Source organism: Stegostoma tigrinum, chromosome 30 (assembly GCF_030684315.1).
Source record: "Stegostoma tigrinum isolate sSteTig4 chromosome 30, sSteTig4.hap1, whole genome shotgun sequence".
Taxonomy (NCBI): domain Eukaryota; kingdom Metazoa; phylum Chordata; class Chondrichthyes; order Orectolobiformes; family Stegostomatidae; genus Stegostoma; species Stegostoma tigrinum.
Window position 1 is genome coordinate 26,980,931 of NC_081383.1, and position 17,978 is coordinate 26,998,908.

The 17,978-nt window shown below is 41.5% G+C and overlaps 1 protein-coding gene across 1 annotated transcript in view; it reads left to right on the forward strand.

The window, feature by feature from the left end:
• fbn2b (fibrillin 2b) overlaps positions 1–17,978 on the forward strand; it is a 205,583-nt gene that overhangs the window by 42,384 nt on the left and 145,221 nt on the right. The window contains exons 6-7 of the mRNA XM_048560154.2: positions 9,566–9,763; positions 10,782–10,907. Of these exons, the coding sequence (XP_048416111.1) occupies positions 9,566–9,763; positions 10,782–10,907 (324 nt within the window). The remainder of the gene's footprint in view (positions 1–9,565; positions 9,764–10,781; positions 10,908–17,978) is intronic.

Genomic DNA, 17,978 nt, shown 5'->3' on the forward strand with positions numbered 1-17,978 from the left:
TTTACATCGCAGCTCTAATACAATCTATGCAAACTAATCTTGGTAGAGGAGATTAGAAATTGATTGACACTTACTAACGGGTTTCTGTACCCAGCCCAAGAATTATTATGGCTGCTAGTCCCAGCACTGCACAGAGAGAGCAATAGATAGAAGAGGCATCACAATGAGGCAGTTATTTGATCCTACATTCAATTAAATGATAAGTGGCCAGAACATAATTGAATTTTGCAATCCCTGAGACAAAATTATTTAAATCCTCTTTCATGTCATGTAAAAGTGATGTAGGGCAGAGTTTGCTATTTGAAGCTTGTTTTGAATCTTCCATTTGTGCATTTTCTGGAACAATGTACCTTGCCAGTTAATGGTGAATTATCCCAGCTATATGACATGCTGGACACAAGATCCAGTCACACATCAAATATCTTGTTGCCACCTAAATACTATTTTAATAAATGGTACTGTGTTTAACTTCATTGCAGGAATTGGTAAAAGGAAGAAATTTATTTGAGTGATGAAAATGCAACCTGCTGTCTGCCTGCAGCACAGTTAGATACGGTTTTCCCTTTTCCACTATGTGTCCTATTGCAGCTTCTCCTTAGTGGGTGAACTTGCTTTTTTCTGCTGGCCTGAAGGGCTTAATCTGGCTGGTCGAGCCGACCAGCTATCAAGTTGCTGGTGGCATTGGACTTCACATTATCACCCGTGTTATACCTATTAGCAGATAGTCAATAAACAAATATTGAAAAGGTAAACATGCGTGTTTGGCTTTGTGTCTCACCGTGTTACCGAAAAATACACAGAAATCTTAAAGTGCTCATTTATATACCATTACAATGACAACTGTGTCACAGACCCAACAGTGACTTCATATTATTTACTTCATATTTACAAATCAGCCGCATCTGAATTCCCTAATACCCGCATGCAAAACACCGCTGTATACCATGTCATGGTGAAGTGATGCACACTCCCATCTAACCCTGTTTTCTATCATTGTGACTTTGGAAGGTACTGCAAATACTTCTGACCTTTAGTTGGAAATTCTGCAGTTCCTGTCATGTGACGGTGGATTGGTAACTGCTAATATGATGATCCCACTACAACAACATGAAAGGATAATTTGTGGTGGCTGACTTTCCACATTAAATGCAAACCAGATGCTTGGCAAGGAATTAAATAATACTGAACAATCCCAACTTCTTCAATTGATTTGGAGAAAACCAATATGAGTGACAAACCACAGAGGAATTTTTAGAAACAGGAAATAGACATTAGACAAAATCCCACCTCATTTTGTTAGATCTCAGGGCCCCAACTACTCAGCATTTAGCCATGACCTTTAATCACCACTCTGTCCGGAAATGTAGCGAACTGCACTAACGGCCTGTTATCTCTCTTGAGCGATGCACTCACCATTTCACTAATGCATTATCACTTGTGGATCTCCCTGCTGATCACTTACTCCAAAATATTTCCCTCATATCAAATCATACTCTGTTTCAAAGTCCAATTTGACTTCCTTCTCAATTTCAGTTTAATCCTATCATTGTAAAATTAACCATTAGACCATACTTTCGGCCATTGGTTTGAAAATAAAGAATTTATTGACACGCCAGTAACTTTATTTTTTTATTTCATGGCATATCACTGGCTAGGCAGCATTTATTGCTGATCCCTTTAGAAAATGGTTGTGAGCTGCCTTCTTGAAGAGCTACAATTCACAGAGGCTAGGTACTGTTATGAAGGAAGTTCCAGATTGAGTGATAATGAAGGAACAGCCATATTGTTCCAAGTCAGAGTGGTGTATGGCTGAGGAACACAGGATTTAGGAGTGGGATTAGGCCAAACGGACCTTTGTGCCCACTGCACAATGGCGCCCGTTCAACAAAATCACGCCCAATCTACTTGTGGTCTCCACCCTACTTTCTGTCTGTCATCCATAGCCCTTAACTCCATTGTGCCATCAAAGATTTTTCTAACTGTGCCTTGAATAAATTCAAAGACACAGCCTCCACTACTTTCTGGGGAAGAGAATTCTACAGACTAACAATCCTCTGACAGAGGATAAAGAATCCTCACTTTTGTCTTAAAAGGGAGACCTCTTGGCTTGAAGGGGAGCATGCAGGTCCGAGCAATGCATCTGCTGTCCTTGTCCTTATGGAAAGTGGAGGTCCTCATTTCTAAGGTGGTGCCAAAGGAGATTGGGTGAATTTCTGCAGTGCATCTTGTGCACAGTGCACACTGCTGCTACTGACTGTTGGTGGTAGAGGGAGTGAATATTGAAGGTGTTTGACGAACTGCTAATCAAGCAGGTTGCTTTGTGCTGGAGGGGTTGAGCTCCTTGAGTGTTGTTGGAGCTGCACTCATCCAGGCAAGTGGGGAGTATTCCATCACACCCCCCACTTACAGATGGTAGACAAACTTTGCAGAGTTAGGAGGTGAGTTACTGCATGATTTCTAGTCTCTCCTGCTCTTGCAGACACAGTTTTTATTTCATTGATCTCATTAAGTTTTTAGTTGATGGTCAGCCCAGGATTTTGACAGTGGAGGATTGTAATGTATATTACTGAATATCAAGGGTGATAGTTAGATTCTCTTCTGTTGGAGATGGCCAATGCCTGACAAAATGCAACTTGCCTCTTATCAGCCCAATCCTGAACGTTGACCAAATAAAAACTGAAAAAACTGCAGATGTTGTGAATCAAGAACAAAAACAAAGTTGCTGGAAAAGCTCAGCAGGTCTGGCAGCATCTGTGAAGGAAGAAACAGAGTTAACGTTTCACGCCTGGTGACCGTTCCTCAGTTCTTAACTTGCCCCATATCTGACGAGGAGTGTGTTTCTCTCTAACAGAGGTATCTGTAGTTTGTTATGAACTATAGCTAATTACCTTTCTGTTGTTCAGTGCAGTTCATTCATTCACATTCTGGTTCGTTAGGACTATACATTATTGATTCAGTATTGACTTCAGAGTCAAGGTCCTCACTTTCACCAGATGATACAATGGAACTAGCTTTTAACTGATGCCCATTTGCAAATAACTAGTCAGAATGACAGTCTTGGCCAAGGCAAGATTTAGATTAGATTACCTACAGTGTGGAAACAGGCCCTTTGGCCCAAAAAGTCCACACTGCCCCTTTTAACATCCCACCCAGACCCATCCCCCGATAACCCACACACCCCTGAACACTACGGGCAATTTAGCATGGCCGATCCACCTAGCCTGCACATCTTTGGACTGTGGAGGAAACCGGAGCACCCAGAGGAAACCCACACAGACACAGGGAGAATGTGCAAACTCCATACAGACAGTCGCCCGAGGCTGGAATCGAACCTGGGTCCCTGGCACCGTAAGGCTGCAGTGCTAACCTGTAAGCCATCATGCCGCCCGTTTGAACCATTTGAATGGTTACTTTTTACAGAATGCAAATAGACAGTATGGCAAATTATGCCAATGGAACTTTGTAACTGCTAATCAGTTCAAGTAATTTGCCAATTGGTCTCAGTTCGGTAAAACAATAATGTATAGACTTGGTAATATTGTAACCATAAATCAATGTACAGAATAATGATTGACTAAGGATAGTGTAACAATGGAAGTATATTGTATGTCAGGTGGCCATGGGTCAAACGACCAGGGTAACATTCAGTTTGTGACAACACAGAAAGTGGATAATAAAGGTAGTGGGACGATCAAACATGGTTTTTTTTGTAGAACAATGGGTATCAATAGATTAACAGGACTGAATAAGCTTGAAAAACTGCAACATGGCAATGGTGAACTAATTGAACAATGTCAATGGCATATGTTACAATGACAAGGTAAGCACAGATGCTAGGATAGGAAAAGTGCAGGCTATTAAAGCAGGCTAACAATGGGCCAGCGGTAAAGATTAAGCACTGATCGGTAGTGCAATGAAGCTATAAACAATAGAAATATACAGCTCTTGTCAGAGTAACCAGGGGACAAGGGAGGAAACTAATCATTTGCAATTTAATGAGGATAATCAGGGCCAATGGGCACAGTACCTTGTAATTGTGATCTTAGCACTATATATTGTCTCCACTCAACCTGTTTAGAGACATTATTACACACCACTGGAGCAAATAGGATATGAGCTGGAGACTCCTGGTCCACAGGTAGGGACACTACCGTTGTGTCACATGATGGCCCAGCGCTATAGCATCAATAACAGAGAAATTAAAGAAGTATTTCTGTTTTCATTGAATTATAAAACCTCCCAGTGGGAAACTGCCCGCAGTTGTGGGGCCTATAAAATTCCTGGGCTGGTCCTCACCAACCACCACTCAACCTATCTTTTCATGATTGGAGGAGACAGAGGCACACCTCCCCAGGCTCCAACTGAGGTCCTTAAGTGACCAATTAAGGTGTACTTATTTCTCCAGTTTCAATTTTGACGTTTGCACGCAGGGGCAGGGGCAGGGGCAGAGGCAGAGGCAGAGGCAGAGGCAGAGGCAGAGGCGATTAATTGATCCTCTTTAATGGTTTGTAGGTTTGTGTTTAAAATTATCAAGACTTTTGAGACAGTAAATAGAGACAAAATGGTTCCAGTTGTAGGAAGTTTGGTAACGGGAGGTAACATTGGTGTTTGACAGAAGAACTGGATGCAATATGTAGGGCTATGCAGAAAGGGTAAGACTGTAGGCTAATTGGATTGCATTTTCAAAGAGGACCTATGGGGATGCATAGACTCCTCTGTGTTAAACGAGCTATGAAGCTGGGTGCGACAGTTAAATTTTCAAAGTGACCGTACATGGAAGTAGCTAGCAACCTATCCAGATATTTGATCTCAGTGAGTTGAATTGTGAAACCAGGAATTCAATTTTCTTACAGAAAACTAGGTCTTAAAGTTCATCTGCACCTCAGTGAAAACGTAAAGAATGAATTGTTGAGAAGTTGAAGTAATTCAGATCTTAGAGTCTTGCTAGATGTTTTGAAAACTATTCTTGTGCTGGAAAGAATAACTGAATGCAGTGAGGCTGGGTCTACATGAGATTAGTGCTCTGGATTAGGTGAACATTGACTTTGTAAATTGGTTTCTGGGATGGGGGTCACAGCTTAATATATGATCCTCCTTTCATAGGGCAAGGTTCCCAGTCCTAATGACCTTCCAATAATTTCCTGTTCTGAGGATCAGGAAAAGAAAACACTTTGAACTTTAATGGAACCGAAATGAGAAACAGAATGAGAATGTTTCGGGCAAATTAGGGAACCAGTTGGTGTGTGACTGGTTACACTGCACCTGGGTACATCAGGGAGAGTGACACAGAGCATATTTAAAATAGTAAACTGATTCATTTGTTTGACTGTTAGGGTCCACACAGTCTGGAATTTCAATTCTGAAGCAGAAAAAATTGATTTCTTTGAGTTGCTGCTAACATTTTCAGTATGAAACTGAGCAGTGTGTCCTTCAGCCTAATCCAGGGGTTAAAAGTAGCTTGAATATTAAATATTGAAACCTGATGATTTAATAAAGAATATATTTCTTATCAGCATTTAAAGGGTTATTGTAATTGTAATTTATTTCAATGTGACATAGTTTGTGTGTTTTTGTCCCACAAGGAGAATGCTGTGTTCAGATTACATGCTGGTGAATTCATGACATGATTCATTTTAAAGTTCTTTGTAAGTGAGAATCTGCCAGAAGTCATAAATTTAATAAAATGCGACCCTTTTATTAGCAGCTTGGCTTTGCAAAAATTAATGACTTCACGTTGACCTGCTGAGCTCAACCCGAGCAGGCCCAACAAACCCAACCTTCCTTGTTAAAAATGCAACTATCATTCAACTCAGTGTTACAGGAAAACTGAATTGGCATAAAAATTACTTCACAGAAACCTCTGAATGCTTAAGTAAGCTCACTTTTACAAATAGCGCATCAATACAACAGCAGCTTGCATTAATGTAGCGCCTTCCATTGTGCAGACATGCCCTGAGGTGCCACGAAGATGCCTGATGTAAAAACTCTATACAAGAGTTATATTTAAAGGGTCAAGATAAAGGAAGAGGGAAAGATTGAGAGGCTTAGCTTGAGGATTCCAGATTTCAGAGCATTGTGACTGAAATTTGAGGTTTGAGAAATCTCGTGACCCCTTTTTGAGCAATGTGTGTTGAGAGGATTGAGGAGGCAGTTAAGGACTGGAAGCAGGGTCGGTTTTACCTAAGACCTCTCGACACCAAAATTCCTGCTCATGACCCTGTTTGGGGTCCTGATTCCAATTTTGTGGAGGTCTGTCTTTGGAGCTAGCCGTCTGAAGGGACAGCCAGAAATGTGAATCAGTAAAGTTCGGGCACTGAATGGCAGTATAAGAGCTGAACATGAGAGCATTAGGACATGGATATGATTTTCTTCGGATATGATTTTCTTCATTCTAGGAAGGTTATGAAGGATGCTGCCAGAGATTTTTGTTGCTATTTGTGTCTGTGGCAGAAATATAAATTGGAACTACAATTTGTCAGGATCTTGGAGCTGGTATGAGTTACCATTATAAATATGTGTTCTCAGGCAATTTAAAATAAAATGTACAATACATGGGGCCTATAAAGAAACTCAATGTTCCAAATCCTTCAATCAAACAGTAATGAAGGAACTTGAAATCAGGGTTCCTTTAAGTAAAATAAGTAAATAACTTCAGTTAAAGGTGGCTGTTCCTGAGAAAGAGTAAGACATCTGTGTAGAAGTTGTACCCCTGCCACTGGGGAGCAAACTTCTAGGATTCCAGACGATTGATATATTCCAGATGTCCAAATCACAGAGGGTCTGCAAGACTTTGGAGAATTGCATTCCAGGATTAAAATTTTCCAAAAAAGGAATTTTCAATTGTTGACAGGTGTTAACATTGACTGTTCTCATACTTCATTCCTAAGTGTGAAGATTAACATGAGTTCTAAAGTGGGCTCCTTACCATTTGGAGAGTTGTACTGTTATTAGAACATAGATTCCAATGACACCTTGGTCCTAATTGAATTACTCTCAGGTCCTTATCCCCCGACATCTATGGATCTCATCCCTTATCATGCCAGGATCCACATCCCTTCATACCCTTAATGTTCTTATCCTTCTGGATTTATGCCATCTTCATCTAACATCCTTGGGATTATATCCTGCCCCACAATCAGAATCTCCTAAACCTTGCAGATTTTCATCTATCCATACCTTTTGATCTTCACCTCATTTTATCCCAGTATCTGAAGACCTTCGTCCATTATTCAGCTACTCCACTCTCCCACCGTGACATCTTTCCCTGTAGTCCAACTTTGTGTTTGCACTTTCACTTGGTTCCAATTGTAATTATTCCAACATAGTCAGTATATCAACACAACATTTTGTATGAGGCTGCCCTTGATGACAGTCAGCTTCCACTCCACTATCTAACAACAAAACCTAGTTGAGACAAAGGAGCCTAGTTCCTTAGCTGTTAAATCCGGATTTATTCTATGGCAACTTGCAGTGTAGATTCCATAAGAGCCCTTACCATTTCATATTGAATGCTAAACTAATGTTAAGTCATTCAAACATGGCTTCCAAGCAAAAGAACAATATAAAACAAAAAGCTGCGGTTGCTGAAAATCTGAAACAGGAACAAAAATTGCTGGAGAAACTTGGCAGGTCTGGCATCATCTGTTAATGTTTCATGTCTCATCTCAGGCAGTGGAGCCCACTCTGATGTAAAAAGAGTTTCAGTACTTTACTACAGAAAGTGATTTTCTTGCCTAAATATAACACACAACTCAGCAAATGGCAATTTTGTTTAATTTACGAAGTGATAATGCTTTGTAAAGCAGATAATTAAACACAGAGTTCAGCTGTCTTGCTGTTGATTATGTATTTGACAGAGGCCAGCTGTGTGTGTGTGTGTGTGTGTGTGTGTGTGTGTGTGTGTGTGTGTGTGTGTGTGTGTGTGTCTGTGTGTGTGTGTGTGTGTGTGTGTGTATGTGTTTTACTTTCATGATTGTTCAGTTGCCTGGGGTACTGGGAATTTTTCAAAAGAAAATCACTTTACAATCTCATCAAATCATGTGCCACAGTATCAGATATTAGCTAATTAATTGATTGTGAACTTGTTGAGTTATAAAATTTCACCTGAAACAAGTGATATGTTTGCCATATTGTGTTTATATAAAATTTTCACTGAGGCACATTAAACCTAGGCTTCATGATAAATCTACTGTGGGTGTGTGGGCTGTGAAAGATTCATAGTGAAGTATCAAGATAATTTTTACATCTACTTAATTTCCTGTTGGTTATCCAATATGTTTATTGGAGTTAATTTAACAAAATGAAAGTCTAGATATATTTGGGTGCAATGTCAGTGGCGACTGTCTGTCTCTGGTGCGTCTGAATACAGCTGTAACTTCTTCCAAACTAACAGACCAATTGACATCATACAATATAAAACAACACAGGAGAGTCGAAATCCAGAAGGCATAGGTTTAAGTGAGAGGGGAAAGATCTAAAAGGGACCTAAGGGACAACTTTTTCACACAGAGTGATGCATGTGTGGATTGAGCTGCCAGAAGTAGTGGTAGGGGTGAGTACGATTACAACATCTAAAAAACTTTTGCTGAGGTATAACTATAGGAAAGGTTTAGATGGAAATGCAGGCAAATTGAATCAGTTCAATATAGGATACCTGGTCGGGATGGATGAGTTAGACCAAAGGGTCTGTTTCTGTGTTGTATGACTGTATGAATCAACTACTAATGTCACCTGGAGTCCACAATGTCCAGCAGGAAAAAGCCTCTGTTCAAAAAAACTCAAAAAGAAAATGTGAGTTTATATTACTGATGGCAGCTTAAACCTTACTGGTGTATGTCAGGAAATGCATTAGGAGCATCTGACTCCTCAGTTCTGCTCTGCCATTTTCCCTTATTCATTTATTCATTCACAGCATGAGGGCATCACTGGCTAGGCAGCATTTTTGGCCCAGCCGTAATTACCCAGAGGGTGGTTAAGAGCCAACCACGTTGCTTTGGGTCTGGAGTCACATGTAGACCAGGCCAGGTAAGGAGGGCAGTTTTCTTCCCCAAAGGGCATTCGTGATCCAGATGGGTTTTTCCGACAATTGACAGTGGGTTCATGGTCATCATTAGATTCTTATTTCCAGATATTTAATGAGTTCAAATTCCACCATCTGCCATGGTGGGACTCGAACCTGGATCACCAGAATATTATCTGGGGTCTCAATCCATCAACAATACCACGAGGCCATTGCCTCCCCATTTGAAAAGACTGTGGCTAATCTAGTTGTGGCCTTAACCCCCATTTTCCCAAATGCCATCCATATCCCTTGACTCCAGTGCCTTTCAAAAATCCATCTACCAATGGAGGTAATAGTTGCAGCCCGTAATATTCACCTGGAATTACATCTGTAATTGTAGTTGGTGGCGCTCTGACAAGCTGTACCAACCCTGAAAATCAGCGCTCAATTGTTTAACTTGGGGAGTGTAATTCAACTGATGTTACCAACACTGTGGAGACCAGTGAGTGGCGACGGCATTCTCCATGATATTCCAGTACTAACCAGGTCAGTTCTCTTCTATAGATTACCGGACTGGACCATGCTTCACTCAAGTCGAAAATCAAATGTGCCAAGGACAGCTGAGTGGTATTGTCTGTACCAAAACCCTCTGTTGTGCCACCATTGGTCGTGCATGGGGTCATCCTTGTGAGATGTGTCCTGCTCAGCCTCATCCCTGTCGCCGTGGTTTCATCCCCAACATTCGCAGTGGTGCTTGTCAAGGTAAGCACCTTCAGTCTTTATTGAAATTACTGATAGGTTAAGTTCAAATTTCCTTCTAGAAACTTGAGATGTTAGCTTTGGTTTCACACCCAAACTTGATTTTCGTTTTCTCTCGGAGGTGATCTCTATGCATTCACTTCACTTTCCCACTATCCCCACTGCTAGAAGCTAAGACACAGGAGCTTACAGGAGCCTATGTCCATCTGATGCTGCTACATGTGCAAAGCCTATGCACAGGGTGGGGCAGGAAATACAAACCCAGTGTACACGGGTGATCAGGAACAGGAAATACAGACCCAGTGTACACAGGGTAATCAGGGTCAGGAAATACAGACCCAGTGTACACAGGGTGATCAGGGACAGGAAATACAGACCCAGTGTACACGGGTGATCAGGGACAGGAAATACAGACCCAGTGTACACAGTGTAATCAGGGTCAGGAAATACAGACCCAGTGTACACAGGGTAATAAGGGACAGGAAATACAGACCCGGTGTACACGGGTGATCAGGAACAGGAAATACAGACCCAGGGTACACAGGGTTACCAGGGACAGGAAATACAGACCCAGTGTACACAGGGTAATCAGGGTCAGGAAGTACAGACCCGGTGTACAGGGTAATCAGGGACAGGAAATACAGACCCGGTGTATACAGGGTAATCAAGGACAGGAAATACAGACCCGGTGTACACAGAGTTAATCAGGGCCCTTAATTAATTTGAGGTGCTGTAAATACAGAGTCTGTGCACAAGGATAAAGCAGGAAAGTGAAGTTGAGGATAATTTGTTCAGCTACGATCTTACTGAATTGCAGAGCATGCTTGATGGGCCAAAAGGCTTGTTTTTGCTTCTTGATTCTTAATCCTAAGTCTTTCAGGTAATTGTAGATCAGGGTTCGAAATACCATGACTGTAAGTCTGCTGCCACAGGTGTGCTCAGCCTGTGTTGAGATTGGCGATCCCCAGAACATACTTCCAGCTTCAACAATGATTTAATGGTGATCTGTTTTCTTCGGCAGATGTGGATGAGTGTCAGGCAATCCCAGGCCTCTGTCAGGGAGGAAATTGCATCAACACCGTGGGATCCTATGAATGCAAATGTCCAGCTGGGCACAAACAGAGTGAGAACACGCAGAAGTGTGAAGGTAAGTGAAACTTGCTGTGACAAATACCTGTGTTCTACTGTCTGTTGCTGTGAATGTCTCAGTCTATCCATTTAATTACCCTTCCTAGAGCATGTGGGATTGAGGAGGCAATTTGCTGTTTACATGCTGAGAGCTGCCACCAGGTCTGCTTTGGTGAAGGCAGTTCCAGCTTACTCATTAAATATCCTCACCATACTCTTGCCTTCGTTGTAAATGCACTTTTTGGCTCCAGTTCAACCACGCACCCCATTTTACCAACGTTTTGCTCTTCAAATGCTGAGAGAAGACTTTGGGATTTCCTTTACCAACACAAACTCCTGGGCTCGAGGTGGAGCCCAGCACAGACTTCGTGTTTTAGAAAGATTGTAATGCTGAACTTTACCTTCATTTCTTTATTTCTCTAATTTATGCCTAGGATTTTTTACCAAGAAGTCTTTGTACCTAGCATTACAAGGACTGTGATGCTTATCTTTTAACTTCCTTTATTTTTCAAAGTTATACCTGAGAATTTGTACTGAGGTAACTTTGTATCTGAGATGGTGCCGGGAATGGCGACTTTGTACAATTTTCGTTCTCATTTATCCCTCATGTATTATGTATTGAGTACAATAAGCCTAATTTAAAATTAAATTCAAATTCTAATTCTGATTTCTGTTAGCTTATCTGATTCTTTTTGTATTCTGTCTTTAATTTTCTTATATGCTTTCTCAATTGCCCACCTTTTACATTCAGAGAGCTTTCCCAGTTTTATTTATCCACCTTACACTTTTGTTTCTTCGTCTTAATCACAACCTTTTTCTTCATCCTTAGGAACCATGTCAACAATGTCTCCTTCTTGGTTGGACTGGAAACAAAACTGCTTTTTAAAAAATCATCCTGAGCTCATTGTAGGAACTTTTATCCCTCTCTGCCTTTCTCATCAGTTACTATCCCAGTTTATGTTTGGATAATTAAAGTCCCCCAATTAATCTGTATTTCTTGCCATCTCAATACGTTCCTTGTTTGGACTTTGATTCTTCCCCATTAGTTGCTGGTCAAGGACTGCACTGAGTAATGACATGAACTATCTTTGTTCCCCAACTCTCACCAATTTGAATTTGTCTTTGACTCCTCTGGGCTATCCTCACTATTCAACACTGCAATGTTCTGCCCAGTCAATCCTTCGTCTCTCTTCTGATATTCCTGTTACACATTGGTCCATGCTTTCATCTCTCTCTTAGGCATATGTGCAGCATCAGGAAATCTCCCAACTTATTGTGCCTGCCTCAGGTCAAATAACTTCGAATAATGGGATCTTTCTTCTTACTAAGTTTGGGGAAGGGGAGGTGGTGGGCATTGACTAGTGTTGATCCTACTGGCCCTAGAAACAGCTAAAGGCAGTGCCAAGTCATGAGGCTGACGAGTTAAAAGGCCCACATTGGTGATCTCGGAATTTGTTTGTGATGGGTGACTAAATAATAGGGCCTTTAACTCTCAACCCACTGTTATTCGTCATGGCCCTTCCATGCCAACACCGGCTCTACCCACCTTCATGGCTCCTCATGAGCCCCCATGCCAACTCATGCCCCTCCACCTTCCTCAGTAGTACGTCATGCCTTCTATATCAGACTGTTCCCAAATTCATTCCGTGTCGTCTTATAAACCTGTGCCAACTTAGTGCCAAATCATGCCAACACATGATCCTCACACAATCTATGTAAAAGTACAAAACCTGGATAATATTTAGGCCTAAGATGATAATTGGCAAGGATCATTCATGTCACACAAGTGCCAGGTAATAACCAAGAGAAAATTTAATAATTGCTGCTTGACCTTCCAAAGCATTAATGTGCGAAAGCCTAAATAACCTCATTATCAACTTCTGGAGGTTTATCATTGATCAGAAACTGGACTGGACTAGCTATTTAAATACAGTAAATTTAACAGCGGGTCAGAGGTTCGACGTCCTGCAGTGAGTAACTCAACTCCTGATTCCCCAAAGCCTGTCCACCATTTATAAGGCACAAGTCAGGAGCCTGACAGAATACCCCCCACTTACCAGGATGAGAGCAGCTCCAACAACACTGAAGAAGTTTGATATCACCCAGGACAAAGCAGCCCCCTTGTTTGGTGCTGCATCTGCAAACATGAACTCTCCTCAATATGGAGACAAAGTGAAATTTGTCTTTCTGTCATTGCATTTTGGGTTGGTCACTCATAGCTGTTACTACTTCTGACTTGCAAGATTTCTGTCGACTGAGAGAGTATTTTGGATGTGGAGTGGGCTGTACTACTTTCCACGTGTTCATTTGGTATATTTCTCTACTCAAGGATTGCCTTCGTACAAGTCTTTGCTGAATTTGCCTCATTTTTTTTTCTGGAGATTTTCACAGCCGTGTCTACATTCTACAAACCCACTGTTAACATTGACATCAGCTGATCAAACTTCCAGTAGTCAGAATGGTAGCAAATGGTGACAAGACAATTAGTTCCTGGGGTAGTGAAGTGGTTTCCTCCATGGTCTATTAGGAAGTCATAAACAGCTCCTTAGCTTTTTAGCTGACCAGTCATTACAAACACAAAAATGGTAAATGTAGTCCTTAATCTCCTTGGTTATATGTGGCCGGTAGCACAATTCACTTACTTTCCTCAGACTAGGCTCAATTCCTTGATGGCTAGTACGGACGTGCTTTACTGCGAGTTCTCAATCTCCATAACATGTTGGTTTATTTCCTTGTACAAATGCAGTGCTGGGATTTCACATCATCACTATTCTACATCACTACTTCCTACAGCATTGGGAACATTTCTTCCTGCTGTCTAGTTTGCTTGATTTAAGCAGGACACTTGTCGATTCAGTGCCTCTGCTGAGTTGATTTTGCTTGTTGTTGTTGATTCTGGAAGGCGTTTTAAAAAAAAATCATTCATGGAATGAGTGCATTACTAGCTAGGCCAGCATTTAATGCTCACCCCTAATTGCCCAGAAATCAGAATCAACCATATTGCTATGGTTCTGGGGTCAAATGCAAGCCCAGGTAAGGATGGCAACTTGCCTTCCCTAAAGGACATTAGTGACCTAGATGGGTTTTACAACAATTGATGGTGTTTGTATGGTCACCATTAGGCTAGCTTTTTATTTTAGATGTTTATTGGATCCATCTACCATAGTGAGATTCAAACCTTGGTCCCCAGAGCATTAGCCTGGGCTCCTCGATTATTTGTTCAGTGACATTGCCGTTATGCCATTACCTCCCCATTTTACTCTCTGTCTTAGTGCCCTCAACTGTCTTCATAGGGACTGCTGCTCTTGGCAGTATGTCAACAAGCTACAAAAACAGAAGTTGCTAGAAAAGCTCAGCAGGTCTGGCAGCATCTGTGAAGAGAAAATCAGAGTTAACATTTTTGGTCCGGTGACCCTTCCTCAGAACAGGTCAACAAGCTACATTTGTTCTCATTGATTGTATGTCATATCCAGATCCAAATAAAGTAACATTCTTTGCAGACACCTTGAAGCAGATGGAAGTGGTTTGAGAAATATGTTTTGAAGTGGCTGAGGTTGGATTCTACTGTTACTTTGTCTCCTGCAAGCAGGTAGTGATTGAAATGTTCACAAGCAAAGACAATAACTAGGTAGCCCTCTGACCGTAGAGCAATTCCATTGCATTAACACAGAGGCATACGCAGCTGGTTGTCCTGTCTGCATAATAACTGCTATAAGTCCTGTCCCAATGGTATCACACTGCAAGGTTCCTTCATCACTGACGTTGTAGTATCTCAGCCCTGGCATTTTCATTTCTAATTGCTTGATTCTATGGAAGATGCTTTTCTGCTGTGTCCCAATACCACTGCTCATCCTTGGGAATGATGTTGAATAGACATTATTCTTTGGAAAATTAAGCCAAAGAACTACTGTTTTAGCATCTTTAAAGGATCTTTAAGGTCCTTTCAGGAAGTCTGTCAGAACCTTGGGACTTATCAGCTTTTCATTCAATAATTTTCTCAATACTCTCTCCCAGGTTAATCAAACTATTTTGAGTCAAGGACATAAGAACTAGGAGCAGGAATAGGCCATCTGGCCCCTCGAGGCTGCCCCGTCATTTAATAAGATTATGGCTGATCTTTTTGAGACTCAGGTCCATTTACCCGCCCACTCACCATCACCCCTAATTCCTTTACTGTTCAAACATTTATCTAGCCTTGCCTTAACATTCAGTGAGGTAGCTTCAACCGCTTCACTGGGCAGGGAATTCCACAGATTCACAACCCTTTGGGTCCTGACCTCAGTCCTGCATCTGCTTCCCTTTATTTTGAGGCGATGCCCTCTAGTCTAGTTTCACCTGCTAGCGGAAACAACCTCCCTGCCTTCCCTTTATCTATTCCCTTCATAATCTTATATGTTTCCAGAAGATCTCCCCTCATTCTTCTGAATTCCAATGAGTATAATCCCAGTCCACTCAGTCTGTCCTCATAATCCAACCCTCTCAACTCTGGAATCAACTGAGTGAATCTCCTCTGCACCCCATCCAGTGCTAGTATATACCTTTTCAAGTAAGGAGACCGAAACTGCACACAGTACTCCATGTGTGGCCTCACCAGGACCCTATACAGCTGCAACATAGTCTCCCTGTTTTTAAACTCCATCCCTCTAGCTATGGCAGACAAATTCCATTTGCCTTTTTAATTACCTGCTACACCTGCAATCGTACATTTAGCAATTCATGCACAAGGACACCCAAGTCCCTCTGCACAGCAGTGTGCTGCAATTTTTTACCATTTAAAACATTGTCTATTTTGCTGTTATTCCTACCAAAATGGCTGACCTCACACTTATCAACATTGTACTCCATCAGCCAGACCTTTGCCCACTCACTTAAACTATCTGTATCCCGCTGCAGACTTTCAGTGTCTTCTGCACACTTTGCTCTACCACTCATCTTAGTGTCATCTGCAAATTTTGACACACCACACTTCGTCCCCAACTCCAAATCATCTGTGTAAATTGTAAACAAATGCAGTCCCAGCACTGATCCCTGAGGCACACCACTAGCCACTGACCACTAACCAGAAAAACACCCATTTACCCCTACTCTTTGCTTTCTACTGGTCAACCAATCCTCTATCCACGCCAATACATTACCTGTAATACCGTGCAACTTTACCTTAAGAAGCAGTCTTTGGTGTGGCACCTTGTTAAATGCCTTCTGGAAATCCAGATACACCACATCCACAGGTTCCCCATTGTCCACCATGCAAGTAATGTCCTCAAAGAATTCCACCAAATTAGTTAAATATGACCCCCCCTTCATGAACCTATGCTGGGCGTTCCCAACGGGACAATTTATATCCAGATGTCTTGCTATTTCTTCCTTAATAATAGATTCAAGCATTTTCCCCATGACTGAAGTTAAGCAACTGACCTATAGTTACCTGCTTTTTATCTACTTCCTTTTTTAAACAGTGGCGTCACTTTGGCTATTTTCCAATCTGCGGGAACCACCCCAGAGTCCAGTGAATTTTGGTAAATAATTGCTAGTGCATTTGCAATTTCCCTCATCACCTATTTTAGTACCTCCGGGGATGCATTTCATCAGGATCAGGAGACTTGTCTACCTTTAGCCCCATTAGCTTTCCCAGCACTGCCTCCTTAGTGATAATGATAGTTTCTAGGTCCTCACCTGCTATAACCTTCTTGCCATTAGTTTTCGGCATGTTATTTGTGTCTTCCACTGTGAAGACCAACACAAAATAACTGTTTAATGCCTCGGCTACTTCCTCATTCCCAGTTATTAAATTGGCCTTCTCATCCTCTAAAGGATCAACGTTTACCTTTGCCACACTTTTATGATTTACATATTTATGGAAGCTTTTGCTGCCTGCTTTTATGTCCTGACCTAGTTTACTCTCATACTCTATCTTACTTTACTTCATAACTTTTTTTGTGGCTTTCTGTTGGCCTTTAAAGATTTCCCAGTCTACTAGTTTCCCACTACTCTTTGCTTTTTTTGTCTGTGTGTTTTTTTTTCAATCTGTTACTTTCCTTTATTTCCTTAGATAACCATGGCTGGCTCTCTCTTTTCCTACTGTTCTTGCTTATCACTGGAATATACTTCTGCTGAGCATTGTGAAAAATCGTTTTGAAAATCCTTCCCTGTTTGTCAATTGAGCCACCATAAAGTTTGTGCTCCCATTATACCTTAGCTAACTCCTGCCTCATTCCTTCATTGTCTCCTTTGTTTAAGCACAGGACATAGGTACTGGATTTAACCTTCTCACGCTCCAACTGTATTTTAAATTCGACCATACTGTGTTTGCTCCTTCCAAGAGGATCCCTAACTGTGAGATCATTAATTATTCCTGTCTCATTACCCAGGACTATATCTAGGATAGCTTGCTGCCTCGTAGGCTCCATTACATATTGTTCAAGGAAATTATCACGGATGCATTCTATGAGCCCCTCCTCAAGGCTGCCATGACCGACCTGGTTTGACCAATCAATAAGTAGATTAAGATCCCCCATGATAATTGCTGTACCATTTTTACATGCGTTAGCTATTTCTATGTTTATTGCCTGCCCCACCACGATGTTGTTATTTGGTGGCCTATAGACCACACCTATCAGTGACTTCTTCTCCTTGCTATTCCTAATTTCCACCCAAATGCATTCAACATATTGTTCAGTAGCACCTATATCATCTCTCACTACCGCCCTGATATCATCCTTAAAAATCAGAGCAACACTACCTCCCTTACCTTCCTGACTGTCCTTCCCAACAGTTTGATACCCCTGGATATTTAACTCCTAGTCATGACCATCCTGTAACCATGTCTCTGTAATGGCGACAAAATCGTACCCATTTGCCATGATTTTCACCATCAACTCATCCACCTTGTTTCAAATGCTCCAAGCAGTCAATAATGTTACCTTATGCCAGTTTTTGCATCTTCTTTTTGGGTCTTGTTACCTCCATTACTATCAGTTCTTGAGTTCCCCTTCCCTTTGACTTTTTTCTTAATTTTCAATGGAGTTGAAGCTTCCTCATCACCTGCTAACCTGCTGCTTTGCCTTACATTAATTGTTATTCCCCCTGTACG